This window comes from Gekko japonicus, unplaced genomic scaffold (genome assembly GCF_001447785.1).
Source record: "Gekko japonicus isolate JY-2015 unplaced genomic scaffold, Gekko_japonicus_V1.1 scaffold876, whole genome shotgun sequence".
Classification (NCBI taxonomy): Eukaryota; Metazoa; Chordata; class Lepidosauria; order Squamata; family Gekkonidae; genus Gekko; species Gekko japonicus.
The window spans coordinates 221,286-235,848 of record NW_015176475.1 but is presented as its reverse complement, the minus strand read 5'-3'; the positions used below and the strand labels follow the sequence as shown (position 1 = coordinate 235,848).

The window sequence follows — 14,563 nt, the reverse complement described above, 5'->3', positions numbered from 1 at the left end:
CTCCTCCCGGCCGTTGCACGCGGCCGGGAGAGGGATCGACGGGGTAGGGGAGAAAGGGGGTGGGGGCCCATGGCTCTCCTCCCGGCCGCTGCACGCGGGCGGGAGAGGGATCGACGGGGTGGGGGAGAAAAGGGGAGTGGGGAGATTTTACCCTGGGAAGGGTAAAAAAGGGCCCTGGACTCTCTTTCCCGCCGCTGCATGTGGCCGGGAGAGGGATTGAGGGGGGGGAGGAAGGCAAGGCCGGGGAAGGCAAGGCCCGGCTACTTACCCTCCTGCTTCGTCCTCGTTCTCCAACGGAATGAGGATCGAAGCAGAGGGCGGACTGAAGAAGGGGGCGGGGCTTCACCACGTGACTGCCCCGCCCCCTAGAGGTTCTCTACCGGAGCGCCGTACCTGAGCGCTCCCCCCCGACGAGAGCCCTGCTGGACGGTATTCTGGCAGTAACAAGGCCAGAAGCGGGCACATGCGGTGGCAAGCTCTGCCCCCAGCAGACCTCAGTCGGGCCAGGGGGAGCGGGAAGCAGCACGTGCTGCCTCTCTTTGCCGCCTCTGCCGCCACCAGCCAGAAGGCAAGGTAAGTTGGTGGGGGTGTAGGGGGCGGGGACTTGTTTCAGGTGGGGTGGGTAGGAGCCTGGAGAGAGCCCCCCTGGTCTTCCCTGGCCTGCCCACCAAGGTGGTCAAGCCGGGGAAGGCCCTGCAAGGAGCAGAGAGGCATTTAAATGCTGAAGTGAGCAAGCTGGGGAAGGCCTGGAGACAGCCCCCCTGAAATTCCTTGGCCTGCCCACCAAGGTAGGCATGCCGGGGAAGGCCCTGCAAGGAGTGGAGAGGCATTTAAATGCCTCCCTGTGCCTTCCCCGCCCCGCCCCCCAAAGCGGGCTGGCCAGGGAAGGCCAGGGGGGCTCTCTCCAGGCTGGAGAAGGCCCTGCAAGGAGCGGGGAGGCCTTCCCTGGCCCACCCATGGCCTTCCCTGGCCCACTTCTGTTAGGCAGAAGCATCTGAGATCCTCCCCCCCCCCTTTCCTTTGCCCTGCTTGGAGAAGAAGAAGAGAAGAAGAGATTGGATTTATACCCCGCCCTTCACTACCCAGAGGTGTCTCAGAGCGGCTTACAAACTCCTTTCCCTTCCCCTCCCCACAACAGACACCCTGTGAGGTGGGTGGGGCTGAGAGAACTCTGACACAAACTGCTCTTTTTCAAGGACAGCTGTGCCAGAGCTTGTGACTGGCCCAAGGTCACATCAGCAGGTGCAAGTGGAGGAGTGGGGAATCAAACCCGGTTCTCCCAGATTAGAGTCCGCACACTTAACCACTACACCAAACTGGCTCTCTCTGGGGGGGGGGGATGGAACCCAGGTGCTTCTGCCTGTCAGAGGGGCCAGCGCACTGGCCCCTCTGTCAGGTAGAAGCGCCGGAGATCCTCCCCCCTTTCCTTCACCCCACTTGGAGGTGAAGGGAAGGGAGAGGAGGAAAGGAATAGGTGGTTCTGCCTGACAGAGGGGCTGATGCGCTGGCCCCTCTGTCAGGCAGAAGCGCATGAGGTCCTTTCCCCCCCGCCCTTTTCCTTCGCCCTGCTTGGAGGCGAAGGGAAGAGAGATGTCAGGGGGTGTGGCATATGAAAATAAGTTGTGCTGATGAGTTATGCTAATGAGCTCCTGCACCTCTTTTTCTACAAAATGACCACTGGATAGCACCAGTTGGGAACAGTGACCATAATGATATTAAGTTTAGCATTTATGTAAATAGGGAGTTGCCCCAAAAGACCAACACAACCACATTTAACTTTAGAAGGAGTAACTTCTCTCAAATGAGGGGGCTTGTGAAGAAGAAACTGAAAGAAAAGGGAGGGAGGATCAAATCCCTTCAGGAAGCTTGGAGACTCAGATACAATATACACTGTGGGTTAGGAAAGGTAGGTATAAAAAAAGGCCTGCATGGTTAACAATCAAAGTCATTGAAGTAATAAAAGTTAAGAAAGATTCCTTTAAGCGGTTGAAGGCTAGTCCGAGTCAGGTAAATAAAAGGGAGAACAGACTTTGGCAAATAAAATGCAAGTTGGTGATCAGATGGGCAAAAAGGGACTATGAGAAACATGTACACTTAGGGTACTATAATCTACCAGTCAGATTAGCTGGTTAGTCTGAGGCTCCTGCAAAGACTAAGTTAAGTTAAGGGTGATGGCTGAACTGGGGATTCCAGTGCTCCTGAGGAGGGAAAGTATAGCAGTGGAACCAAACATGAATATAAGGAAGGCTCAACCCTCTTCCAGCCTGCGTCCCATCCCAAGGGTAGCAGGCAGTGGGGCTAGGATAAATAACCCCCCTCTGACATTGGTGTTGTGTAAGGCCAGGTCCATAAATAATAAGACCACGGTCCTTCATGACTTCCTGCTAGAGCAGGGCATGGACCTGGTGTGCATGACTGAGACCTGGGTGTGAGATGGGGAGACAGTGGCTCTCTCCAAGTTGGCTTCCCCCTGGGTTCTCGGTCCTTCACCAATCACGGACTTGATGGTGGTGGGGAGGGATGGCTGTTCATTCAGGAGGCTTACTCCTTCAGGGTGTTCCCACCGCTGAAGATCACCGGCATAGAATGTGTTGGCCTGGTGTGGGAAACCAGGGAGAGTTTGTCCATTTGGTTGGTGTACTGTCCACCCAACGCACTGGCCAATGCCCTGCCATCCCTGGTGGAGGCCGTACAGGGGTCTTTTCATAGAAAAAGAGCTGCAGGAGCTCATTAGCATATGGTATGCTAATGAGCTACTAGGCTATTAGCATATGCCACAATCCCTGACATCACCAGAAGTGATGTCAGAAAGGGAAGCAAAGAGGGGGAGGCATCTTCAAAAGCCTCCCCATCCTTTCCCCAGCTGGCCTGGGGGGGGGAGTTGGGCCACAGAAGGAGGAAAGAGGGAAGAAAAGAGAGAGAGTAGAGAGAAGGAAAGAGGGAAAGAAAGAGAAAGAAAGAAGGAAGGAAAGAGGGGATAAAAAGAGAGAAGGAAAGAGGGAAAGAAAGAGGAAAGAAGGAGGGAAAGAAAAGAAAGAAAGAGTGAGAAGGGAAGAAGGAAGGAAAGAAGGAAAGAGAGAGAAGGAAAGAAGAAGGAAAAGAGAGGAAGGAAAGAGGAAAAGGAGAGAAGGAAAGGAGGAAATGAAAGAGAAGGAAAGAAGGAAGAGGAAGGAAGGAAGAGAAGGGGAAAAAGAAAAGGAGGGAAAGAAAAGGAAAGGAGGGAAAGATGGCAAAGAGATGGAGGAAGGAAAGGAGGAAGGGAGGCTTTCCCCCCATCAAGCCCCCGCCATCCCCACCGACCCCGATCTCTTACTTACTGCTTAGGCGTGGGCCCAGGGGACCTGGCTGCAGGGATCTCCGGGCTTCCCCCGGCCCCAACGCTCCTGTGCGGGCCCGGGGGACTCGGCTGCGGGGATCTCCAGGCTTCCCCCAGCCCCAGCGTTTCTGTGCGGGCCCTGGGGACCCAGCTGTGGGGCTCTCCAGGCCTGCCCTCAGCCCCAGCGCTTCGGCATGGGCCTGGGGAACCCGACGGTGGGGCTCTTCGGGTCTCCCCCTGGCCCCAGCACTTTGGCGTGAGGAACTGGGGGCAGGGCTTGCTGTGCCACCATTTGTGCCGGCTCCTGGGCTGCCGGAGCAGTGCTCCGGCGTACTCCAGCCCCAAAAGACCCCTGTGGCCGTATCAGGCTCGGCATTGGAGCACCCTAGGCTAATAGTCCTGGGTGACTATAATGTCCATGCTGATGATGCGACCGACATGCAGGCAATGGACCTGATGTCGTCCATGGCGGTGCTAGGACTCTCCCAATATGTATTGATACCCACTCACTGGGCAGGGCACACGCTGGATTTTATCTTCATGGTGGGGGTTACAGTGGACCAGATCACTGCTAAGGCTGTGCCATGGTCGGACCACCATGCTCTGAGGGCCTGTGTGAATGTAGCACCCCGATTCTGTTTGTGCGGCAGGCGTATTTTAGCTTACCCACAGAGCCAAATGGACCCTATGCAGCTTCAGATGGCCCTGTGGGATCCTATGCCACCCGGTGGCTTGTTAGATGAGCCTGTGGAAGACTGGCATAGCCAACTTTATGCAACCATCAATAAGATCACTCTCAGCGCCCTCTACGCCCCCGTTCTAGGCTGGCTCTGTGGTTTACCCCGGAGCTACAGCTCATGAAGCAGAAGCTAAGATAGCTAGAGAGACAATAGTGGCATGATTGTGATGAAGATACAAGAGCATCCTATAGGTCATTCATGAGGACCTATGAAATTGCAGTCAAGGCCGCTAAGAAAGATTACTATGTGACCTTGATTGCATCTGTGAGCTCACACCTGGCTCAATTATTTAGAACATTTCAGTCTTTGACTACTCTGCCACAGGACAGAGCAAATGCTAGGGAACTGGATATTGGCTGTGAGGCTTTTGTGAGCTTTTTTGCAGACAAAGTCCTGTTGCTTCACCATGACCTCCCTGCCACAGTTGTGACAGTAAGTGAACTTGAGGCCCCAGGCATGTCTTCTAGTCAGGTTAGGAATCATTTTGCTCAGCTCAGCCTAGAGAAAGTTGACAGAATACTCCCAAATGTATGCCCAACCACTTGCAGCCTTGACCCATGTCCATCATGGCTAATTAAAGCTGGCGATGATGGGCTGTGACGTCCCCTAGGGGAGAATGTCAACATGTCCCTCTCTGAAGGAACTTTCCCTGGGGCACTTAAGGAAGCAGTGGTTCGCCCTCTCTTGAAGAAATCATCTCTGGACCTGGCCGAATTGGCAAATTATCAGCCGGTCTCCAACTTGCCCTATTTGGGCAAGATTATTGATATTGGTGGCAATTCAGTTGCAGAGTTTTCTGGATGACGCTGCTATACTAGACCCATTCCAGTCTGGCTTTCGCCCAGGTCATTGGACGGAGATGGTACTGGTAGCCCTCATGTATGATCTCCAAAGGCATCTGGATCAGGGCAAGTCAGCAGTACTGTTGTTGTTAGACCTGCCTGTGGCGTTCGACATGGTCGACCATCAGTTACTGTTCCACCACCTCGCTGACACTGGGATTCAGGGGTCTGCCTTGCAGTGGTTCTCCTCTTTCCTTCAGGGTCGGGGACAGGGGGTGGCACTAGGAAAGCAGCTGTCCCGAAGGCATCCGCTGGTTTACGGAGTGCCTATAAGGAAGGCCGAGCGCCGAAGAATAGATTCTTTTGAACTATCGTGCTGGAGAAGACTCTTGAGTCTCCATTGGACTGCAAGAAGATCAAATCAGTCAATCCTAAAAGTAATCAACCCTGATTGTTCCCTGGAAGGCCAGATAATGAAACTGAAGCTCAAATACTTTGGGCTGAAGCTGAAGCTCAAATACTTTGAGAGTCCCTTGGACTGCAAGAAGATCAAATCAGTCAATCCTAAAAGTAATCAACCCTGATTATTCCCTGGAAGGCCAGATAATGAAACTGAAGCTCAAATACTTTGGCCACCAAATGAGAAGGGAGCACTCAATGGAGAAGACCCTGATGCTGGGAAAGATTGAAGGTCAAAGAAAACGGGAACGGAAAAGGATGAGATGGTTAGACAGTGTCATAGATGCAACGAACATGAAATTGAGCCAACTTCAGAGGACAGCAGAAGACAGGAGGGCCTGGCATGATCCGGTCCATGGAGTCGCAAAGAGTCGGACTCAACTGTGTGACTGAACGACAACAACAAGGGGCTGTTCTCTCCCCGATGTTATTTAACATCTATATGTGCCCCCTTGCCCAGATTACCTGGAAGAATGGGCTGGGATATCACCAGTATGCAGATGACACCTAGCTCTATCTGTTGTTGGATGGCCATTCCAACTCCAGACCTTGGCGTTACAACTGTCGTTGGGTGGCTTAGGCTGAGCCAACTGAAATTGAATCTGATGAAGATGGAGGTCCTGTGTCTGAGTCATGTTGGACCGGGGTTAGGGATCTCACTCCTGACCTTTGATGGGGTGCCACTGGTGCCAACATTGGAAGTTAGGAGTTTGGGAGTGTTCTTGGATGCCTCCTTAATGATGGAGGCCCAGGTAGCAGCCACTGCCAAGTCAGCCTTTTACCATCTTTGGATGATTAGCCAGTTGGTTCCCTTCCTCGAATGCAGTGACCTGGCAACAGTGATCCATGCAATGGTCACCTCGTGATTGGACTATTGTAGTGCTCTTTACATGGGGCTGCATTTGCCCCAAATCTGGAATTTACAGTTGATGCAGAATGCAGTGGCCAGACTGTTATTGGGTCTCCCTTTGAAGGAGCACATTCAGTCTGCGCTGAAAGCACTGCACTGGCTATCTGTAGCATACCGGGTTTGTTTCAAGGTGTTGGTTCTTACCTATAAAGCCTTATATGGCCAGGGGCCTGCATACCTGAGGGACTGCCTTTCCCCACATGTTCCCCAGAGAGTACTACAGTCAGGGTCACAAAATCTCCTTGTTGCCCCCCAGCCCAAAAGATGCCAGGTTGGCCACAACTAGGGCTAGAGCTTTCTCAGTAGTAGCCCCACTTTAGTGGAATGAGCTCCCTGAGGACATCAGGGCCCTACGGGATTTATTACAATTCTGCAGGGCCTGTAAGAGCTCCTCCACCAAACATTGTATTGAGGTGTTGCATCTAATAGTCTAGCATCGACCGAGGAACCTGTGCCCTGTATCCATCTCTGGCTGCCTGCTCTTGTGCATGTGTTCACATCTGCGCCCATGTTACGGAGCCAGATGCCAGCCTCATATCTATTGCTGACTAGATCCCTCACTGTGTATGATTATTAAGGACAGTTATTCCGCCATCATACAAATGTAGCACCTTATGAACTGTTTTAATTTGTTTTAATCTTTATATGATGCCATTAGGCCTCTAAGCCGCCCTGAGCCTACTTTGGCAGGGAGGGCAGGGTATAAATAAACAAATATTGCAAAAAACATAAAGAAAAAAATTTCTTCAAATACATTAGAAGCAGAAAACCAGCCAGGGAGGCAGTGGGGCCACTGGATGACCAAGGGGTAAAAGGATTACTAAAGGACGAGAAGCTGAATGTATTTTTTTGCTTCTGTCTTCACTGTGGAAGATGGGAGGTGCTTGCCTATTCCAGAACTGCCAATTTCAGGAGGAGTGTTAAAAAACCTGAATCATATTGAGGTGATGAGAGAGGAGGTCGTACACCTGATGGACAAATTAAAAAATGACAAATCACCAGGCCCAGATAGCATACATCCAAGAGTTCTGAAAGAATTCACTCAAATGTGAACTTGTGGATTTCCTGACCAAAATATGCAATCTATCACTAAAATCTGCCTCCATTCCCAAGGACTGGAAGGTAGCTAATGTAACCCTATCTTTAAAAGAGGTTCCAGAGGAAATCTGGGAAATTACCGGTCACTCAGTCTAACATCGATAACAGGTAAGTTGGTGGAATCTGTTATTAAAGATAGAATTAGTAGGCACATTGATGAACAAAAGCTATTGAGGAAGAATCAGCATGGATTCTTTAAGGGAAGATCTTGTCTCACTATCCTTTTAGAGTTCTTTGAGGGGGTAAACAAACATGTGGACAAGGGTAACCCAGTATATATTGTTTACCTAGACTTCCAGAAAGTTTTTGATAAAGTTCTTCATCAAACTCAGCAGTCATGGGGGTGTGGTGTGGGAGCGACAATGGCGGAGGCGTAATTCTGAAGCTCCGCATTTTCCCGTGCCCAATGCAATGCTAATCGTACCACTTTGGCTTTAAAATATCCCCATATTGATGGGAGAAGCAGCAGAATTAAACAAATCTCCTAAAAAGAACTCCGGACAGCTGACGGACTATTTTAAAACAATCCCGAAATGAACAGACCAAATAGCTACCAGAGGAGCGAAATCCAAGATGGCTGTTGGAGCAAGGTACTGGGGACACACAAAACCTACTCAAGCAAATGAGCAAAATGAAATCCCGAATGCTAGAAATGATAAAACAAATGTTTGAGCCCATACAAACTCAACTCAATGATATTAAGCTTGCACTAACTGAAGTAGAGCATAAAGCTGATCGTGCTGCAACACTAGGCATACAAAACAAAGCAGAAATCAAAGCTATAAAAATGATGACGCAGTAACTCGAAAGAGAGTACTTGCTTTGGAAATGGAGACTCGGCAATTTAACTTAAAATTTCGGGGTTTCCCTGAGGGCTCTGAAGAAACTAAAGACATGCAAATATTTCTTGCACAATGGTTAACCTAAATTTTAAAGTTAGAAGATGGAGTGTCTCCTACAATCTTGAAAGCACATTGATTGGGGCAGCGACACAAAGACACCAGAAGAGGGCCACGAGATATCCTTGCAACAGTCCAAGATTTAAGAACAAAAACCAGAATTCTAACTGAAGCAAGAGTGAACGAAAATCTGAACTTTCAGGACATTAAAACTGAGATATTTCCAGATCTGCCCCCTGATGCTATAACTATGCGAAGAACCTTAAAACTAATAACTGCAAAATTGCGAGAAGCAAACACTCTATAGATGGAGTGCAGCTGCAAAACTCCAGGTCTGGTACAATGGCAACCTACTATCTGCAATAGATATAGACTCTGGACATATGCCATTAGAATCATTGGGACTACAGCAACAAGAAATCGAGGTAGACAAGCTGTCTAACAAAAGAAGACCGGACTATAATCTGACTCCTCATAAGGAGAAGAAAACACAGGCGCACAATTAAAAAGATAAGAAACTCAGCAGTCATGGAATAAGAGGACAAGTTCCCTTGTGGATTAAAAACTGGTTAATTAACAGGAAATAGTGAGTAGAAATGGGCAGTTTTCACAGTGGAAAGTGGTAAGCAGTGGGGAACCACATGGGCAGGGCTCGGTTCTAGGTCCGGTGCTTTTTAACTTGTTCATTAATTATTTGGACTTGAGAGTAAGTAATGAAGTGGCCAAGTCTGTGGATGACACTAAGTTGTTCAGGGCAGTGAGAATGAGGGAGGACTGTGAGGCGCTCCAGAGGGATCCGTTGAGGCTGGGGGAGTGGGCATCATCATGGCAAATGAAGTTCAATGTGGGCAAGTGCAAAGTAATGCATGTTGGAGCAAAAAATCCTAACTATAAATATATGTTGATGGGGTACGAACTGGCGGTAACTGACCTGGAGAGAGATCTTGGAGACATGGTAGATAACTCCCTGAAAATGTCGACTCACTGTGCAACTGCAGTAAAAAAAGGCAAACGCTATGCTGGGGATTATTAGGAAGGGAATTGAAAACTAATCAGTCAGTATCATAATGCCCATGTATAAATCTATGGTGCAACCTCATTTGGAATATTGTGGACAGTTCAGATCACGTCAAAAAAGATATTATAGCATTGGAAAAAGTGCAGCAAAGGACAATTAAAATGAAGGGGATTGAACACCTTCCCTTTGAAGAAAAATTAAAGGGGTCAGAGCTCTTTCGCTTGGAGAAATGACAATTGAGGGGTGAGATGACAGAGGTTTACAAAATGATGCATGAGACAGAGAAGGTAGAGAAAGAAGTACTTTTCTCCCTTTCTCATAATACAAGAACTTGTGGGCACTCAATGAAATCAATGAGTAGTAGGTTTAGAACAGATAAAAGTAAGTTCTTCACCCAAATAGTTAATTATTATATGGAATTCACTGCTGCAGGTAGTGGTGTGATGGCTACAAGCATAGACAGTTTCAAGAGGGGATTGGATAAACATATGGAGCAGAAATTCATCAGTGGCTACTAGCCACAAGGTATAGAGGGAACACTATGTCTGGGGCAGTGATGCTCTGTATTCTTGGGGGGCAACAGATGGCATGGCTTCTCTTATGTTCTTAAGGGATATCAGATGCAAATCTATGTTCTTTCACTCACTTAAGATTGCTATAAGCTCGAGCTACTTTCCCCAGGATGCGGTCAGAGCCAAACACAACGACACGCAGTGTCGAGATCTTCGCATCCTCATCACAGCTCAGGAAAGGCCTACGTTGGATGCAGACATTATCTGGGACACGTTGCTGCAAAAGCTCTGAGCTCAGTACATGTTGAGGCAGTGACTGTGCTCGCCGGGAGCGCATATGGATGTGGTGCTTGGCCACAGGGTTGTAGAGGCTCTCTGCTCGGCGAAGGGGCAATGATAGGGAAGATATCTCAGAAACGTCGCTCAGCTCTTTGCCCAGGATCAGCTGGCTTTTGCTCTTGAACAACTTGTATATCTTGTTGGTTAACCGGTGCCGCCGATTGGGTGATGCCTTCTCTTCCTTTGGATCCAAGCGCCCTGTGGATTCAAGAGAGCTCTCATCACTGTCCTCCACATAGCCACTGTCCATGCCGTCCTTCAGGCTGGAGACAAAAGACTTCAAGGACTTTGTAGAGGCCAATGAGAGCTCAGAGTCTGGGTCCTTGGAAACTGCAGAGATGAACACTCGCGAGTTATGTGAGCCATCCTCTGACAAGGCTGAATATACAGACTCTTTGGAGATTGATTCCAAGGAAGACAACAAAGAACCATTTTGTGGGAAGCAGGCATCCGTTTCCTCTTCATCATCATCTTCCAGAACTGCTGGCTTGGGGTAGTCGCACTCCTTGCCTAGTACCTCATTCAAGATGTCTGCAACAGGAGTAGAAACACATGATGCAAGTTTAGATACATAGTGTAAGATGCCATCGAATTTGAAACTTAAACATGCTGTACCATCACAGCACTGGACCAATTTAAGATCAGTTTTAAGTCTGAAGAAGCAGGACCCTCTAGATCCCAACCAATATTGCAGGCATATTATCAGAACACACTTTTAAAAAGGTAATAATGAGTTGCAAACTGCATGTCAGGAGGATTAAGACATTTATCTCAGACTCTAGCTTGTTTAGGTGCTTTCAGCTTACCAAAATTATCCTGATCCCAGATGTAGGCATAACACCGGGCAGCAGGGATAGGGATGAGGTGTGGCTTATGTGTCTGGGCTTCTCCTGGGGAGACAAATGGGTCCCATTAGGGCTTTATAGGGTAGATCTCATCAGAACACCAAAGCTAGTGCAGAAATTGCCTGAGCTTTCCCACCTACGATTCCAGGAAGCCCTGCTGCCTTAGCAATCTTCTGCAAAGCAGATTCCAGCTGCTTCCTGGCTGCAGCAGGGTCATTACTGGTCTCAGCTGCCAATTCTTGAGCTTCTGTGGTGCTGGCAAATATCTCCATGAGTTCTTCCACAGGCTTCAGCTAGAGAGAGAGAACACAATCAGCAGGAGTGCTGGCTGGCTTTGCAGGATGCAATCCCTGTCCCTCAGCTTAGCTAGGCACTACATGACAGAACAAGTAACCAAGGGCATCAGCAATACATGGTTAGCAAGAATGCCCTGGAACCTTACAGTCACTGAGTGCTTGCGCAGATACTGGTGTTGTGTTAGAGTGTTGGACTAGAATTGGAGATATCTTGGTTCAAATCCCTGCTTGCCATAACACTCACTGAGGTACACTGGGCCACTTATTCTGTTGCAGCCTAAGCTACCTCACAGGGTTGTTGTGCTGATAAAACAGAGGATGGGATAATCATGTATGCTGCCCTAAACTCCTTGGAGGAAGGGCAGAATAAAAATTTACTGCATGAATAAGAGATGAATAATAATTATTATTATCCAGTCTCTCATTTGTCCTTTCTGGACAAGGTGATTGACAGAATGATTGCAGAACTGCTCTAGGTCTTCCCAGATGACTCATCTTTTTAGCCTGGTTTCAAACCAGGCTGTGGATGGAAATGGCACTAGTGGATTTTGTTGATGATTTCCATTTGAATATAAACAAGGGCTTTGTTTCCTTCTGGCTCTTGTTGGGTTTATCTGCTGCCTTTGACACAGTGGCCCAGGCCACAGGGTTGCCAAGTGATTCTTCGCCGGGAGCGGGGGGCTCCCAGCCGGCATCGGGTGTGTGTGCGTGTGCGTCACCCGGAAGTGACGCAGGCATGCTGGGCGCGCTGGGGGCGGGGCCACGGCCATACAAGGGAAAACCATAGGGTTTTCCCTTGTATGGCTGTGGCCCCGCCCCCAGCGTGCCTGCGTCACTTCCAGGTGACGCACACGCCGAGGCGGAGTCTCCCCTGGGGCCCGATTCCGTGGCGGCGGAAATCGTGCCTCCGAAGCGGGGGTTTACCCGCCCCCACTTGGCAGCCCTACCAGGCCATCTTGCTGAGACTTTTGGAGGCAGAAATAGGTACCAGGGGATGTATTTTGGATTGGGTTAAAATCTTTTCTTTATGACTTGATTCAGAGGGTTGCTGTTAGAGTGCAATGTTTAATTAGTGTGGGACTTGTCCTGTGAAGATCCACAAGACTCAGTATTGTGGCCCCATGGTATTTAATCTCTATGTATGACCCAATCATTCATGGTTTGGGTGTCATGCTAATCTTCTCTGTACTATTCAAATTTTAGTATACATGATATAAGTAGCTTTATATCATCAGGCATATGGTCATTGGAATTGCTCCTCTCATTTGGACTGTCAATTTTGGGCAAAACTGGAGCCTTCTTGTCTTGGCATTGCTCTTTAAATGAAATGCGAATTATGGTGCATAATATCACAACAATATCAATTCGATCCATTTCACATTCTAAATTAACATTATGGGCCAATCCCAGTCTAAAAATTAGGAAGAAATCTTTTATATCAAAGGCTTGGACAAAAAGAGGAATGTTTACTTTTTCCCAAATAATAGACTGTGATGATGAGTTTTTGTTATTTTCTCAGCTGAGGTCTAGATATGACTTGTAAACTTCTGTTGAATGGCAATATTTATAAATGCAACATGTGTTAATATCTAAATAGTGTTTCAGATTCTCCCTTACTCTTGGAAACTCTCATTGAATTAATGCAGAAAACAATTTGTTTATAAATATTGGAAGTTAAGTAATAAATATGATATCCAAAGTCTCAGGAATGAATGGAATAAGGACCTAGATTGCTCTGTTTTGCCAGAGTAATGAGACATATGTTTCTATAGAACTCAAACTGCAACTTACTGAGAGGGAAAATATGTTTGGGATCTAATGGACACCAGAACACCTTTTTAGTACAGGACGAAATAAACTGTATAATTGTTCGTATTGTTACTTACAAGACACATCTCTTAAACATATGCTTTTGGGCTGTCCAGTTATTTGGCCTTTGGGGAGCATTAATAGCAAAATAAATAAATAAATAAATGCATAAGCCCTATGAACTAAACAGTAATTCATTTGTATAGTTAAAGCATTTTTGGACCACTTTTCTCCAAAACCAGATTGCAGGCAGGTTACAATGATAATAAAAGTAATAGTCAATTAAAATCCATAAAAACAAACAGCTGTATATAAATAAAGATTAGGTTAAATGTCCTCCTGAATAATTCCAACTTGCCCAACTAGAAGAATCTGAACAAAGTGGAAGCCTTCCTAACAACTTTGGGAAGGCTATTTCATAAAATAGAAACAGCCACTGAAAAAGGTGTGGGTTCTGTATCGCCTCTAGTTCTTAGCCCAGTGTACATAACTGTAAACAGGCAGACCCCCTCTCTTTACTGAGAGCAATGTGGAGTAATCCCCCATTTTACAGCATCCCAGGAGTATGTATGCCAGGCAGACTTGACCTTAGTATAAACAAGATGGATCCCAGACAGGCAGGCCTCAGATTTATGCCTAAGGCAGCAACCCTGGAAGGTGTGAGATCTTGGTCTGACCCAGATGCAACCTCTCCCTCTGCCCTGACATCTGCATACGCTGAACAAAGGACCTTGCCCCAGAGCTAACACCATTCAACCTGGATCACTAATACTATCAACCTCCCCTTACCTTTTTCTACCCAAATTTCCTTCATAATAACAGCTCCCATCCTTCCCACCTAAAACAAAAGGAGGGTCAAGGAGCAGCATTTAATTAGCAGTCCATTAGTCTTCTGGATCACCATGGGAAGCTACCAGAGTCCAGCCCAAACCTTATTTTACATCAAGAACTCCTCCCAAGACATCTGCTGTTCCCTTTGTCAATTCCTGGTAACCCCATTCAGTGTTCCCAAACTCATTGTTTTACCTTTTAGGTAATCTCATCATTTCTTTGTTTTCAAGGGGTGTTGTTTTCAAGTCCCATTTTTTCTATAACGAGGCAGCCACAGCTCCATTGCTGTGTGTGTTTTGTCTTGGGCACCTACAGACTCCCTCCCCCCCAACTTTGTTTAGGTCACTTTCCTCTGCTCCACAGATTTCTGCTCTCCAGGACAGGTAGCTATAATTTCTCCAACAGACTCCTTTATTTCTGCTACTCCTTTTATTCCTAAATTGGTCTTGTGTGTGTGTGTGTTATTTCTTGTGTACTTCATGTATGTTAGCCTTCCCATTTCCTATTAATAAAATACATCTCTATTTTACCTTGGACTGGTTATTTGAGAGTTCTCAAAGAGAAAGACCCCCATAAAACATAGGTGGAGAGATCTCACTAGATTACCCTCCTCTTGCAAAGTCTTCGTCTCCTTCGCTAATTCCCCAACTAAAACATGAGACAGACTCCTTTTGGGGCAACACAGATCATTTGGGGTAACATAGCCCCA

The 14,563-nt window shown here is 47.6% G+C and overlaps 1 protein-coding gene across 1 annotated transcript in view; it reads right to left on the bottom strand.

The window, feature by feature from the left end:
• PIK3R5 (phosphoinositide-3-kinase regulatory subunit 5) overlaps nt 1-14,563 on the bottom strand; it is a 62,215-nt gene that overhangs the window by 28,887 nt on the left and 18,765 nt on the right. Inside the window, exons 7-9 of the mRNA XM_015427191.1 lie at nt 11,055-11,211; nt 10,880-10,963; nt 9,869-10,604 (exon numbers count right to left, since the gene is read on the bottom strand). Of these exons, the coding sequence (XP_015282677.1) occupies nt 9,869-10,604; nt 10,880-10,963; nt 11,055-11,211 (977 nt within the window). The remainder of the gene's footprint in view (nt 1-9,868; nt 10,605-10,879; nt 10,964-11,054; nt 11,212-14,563) is intronic.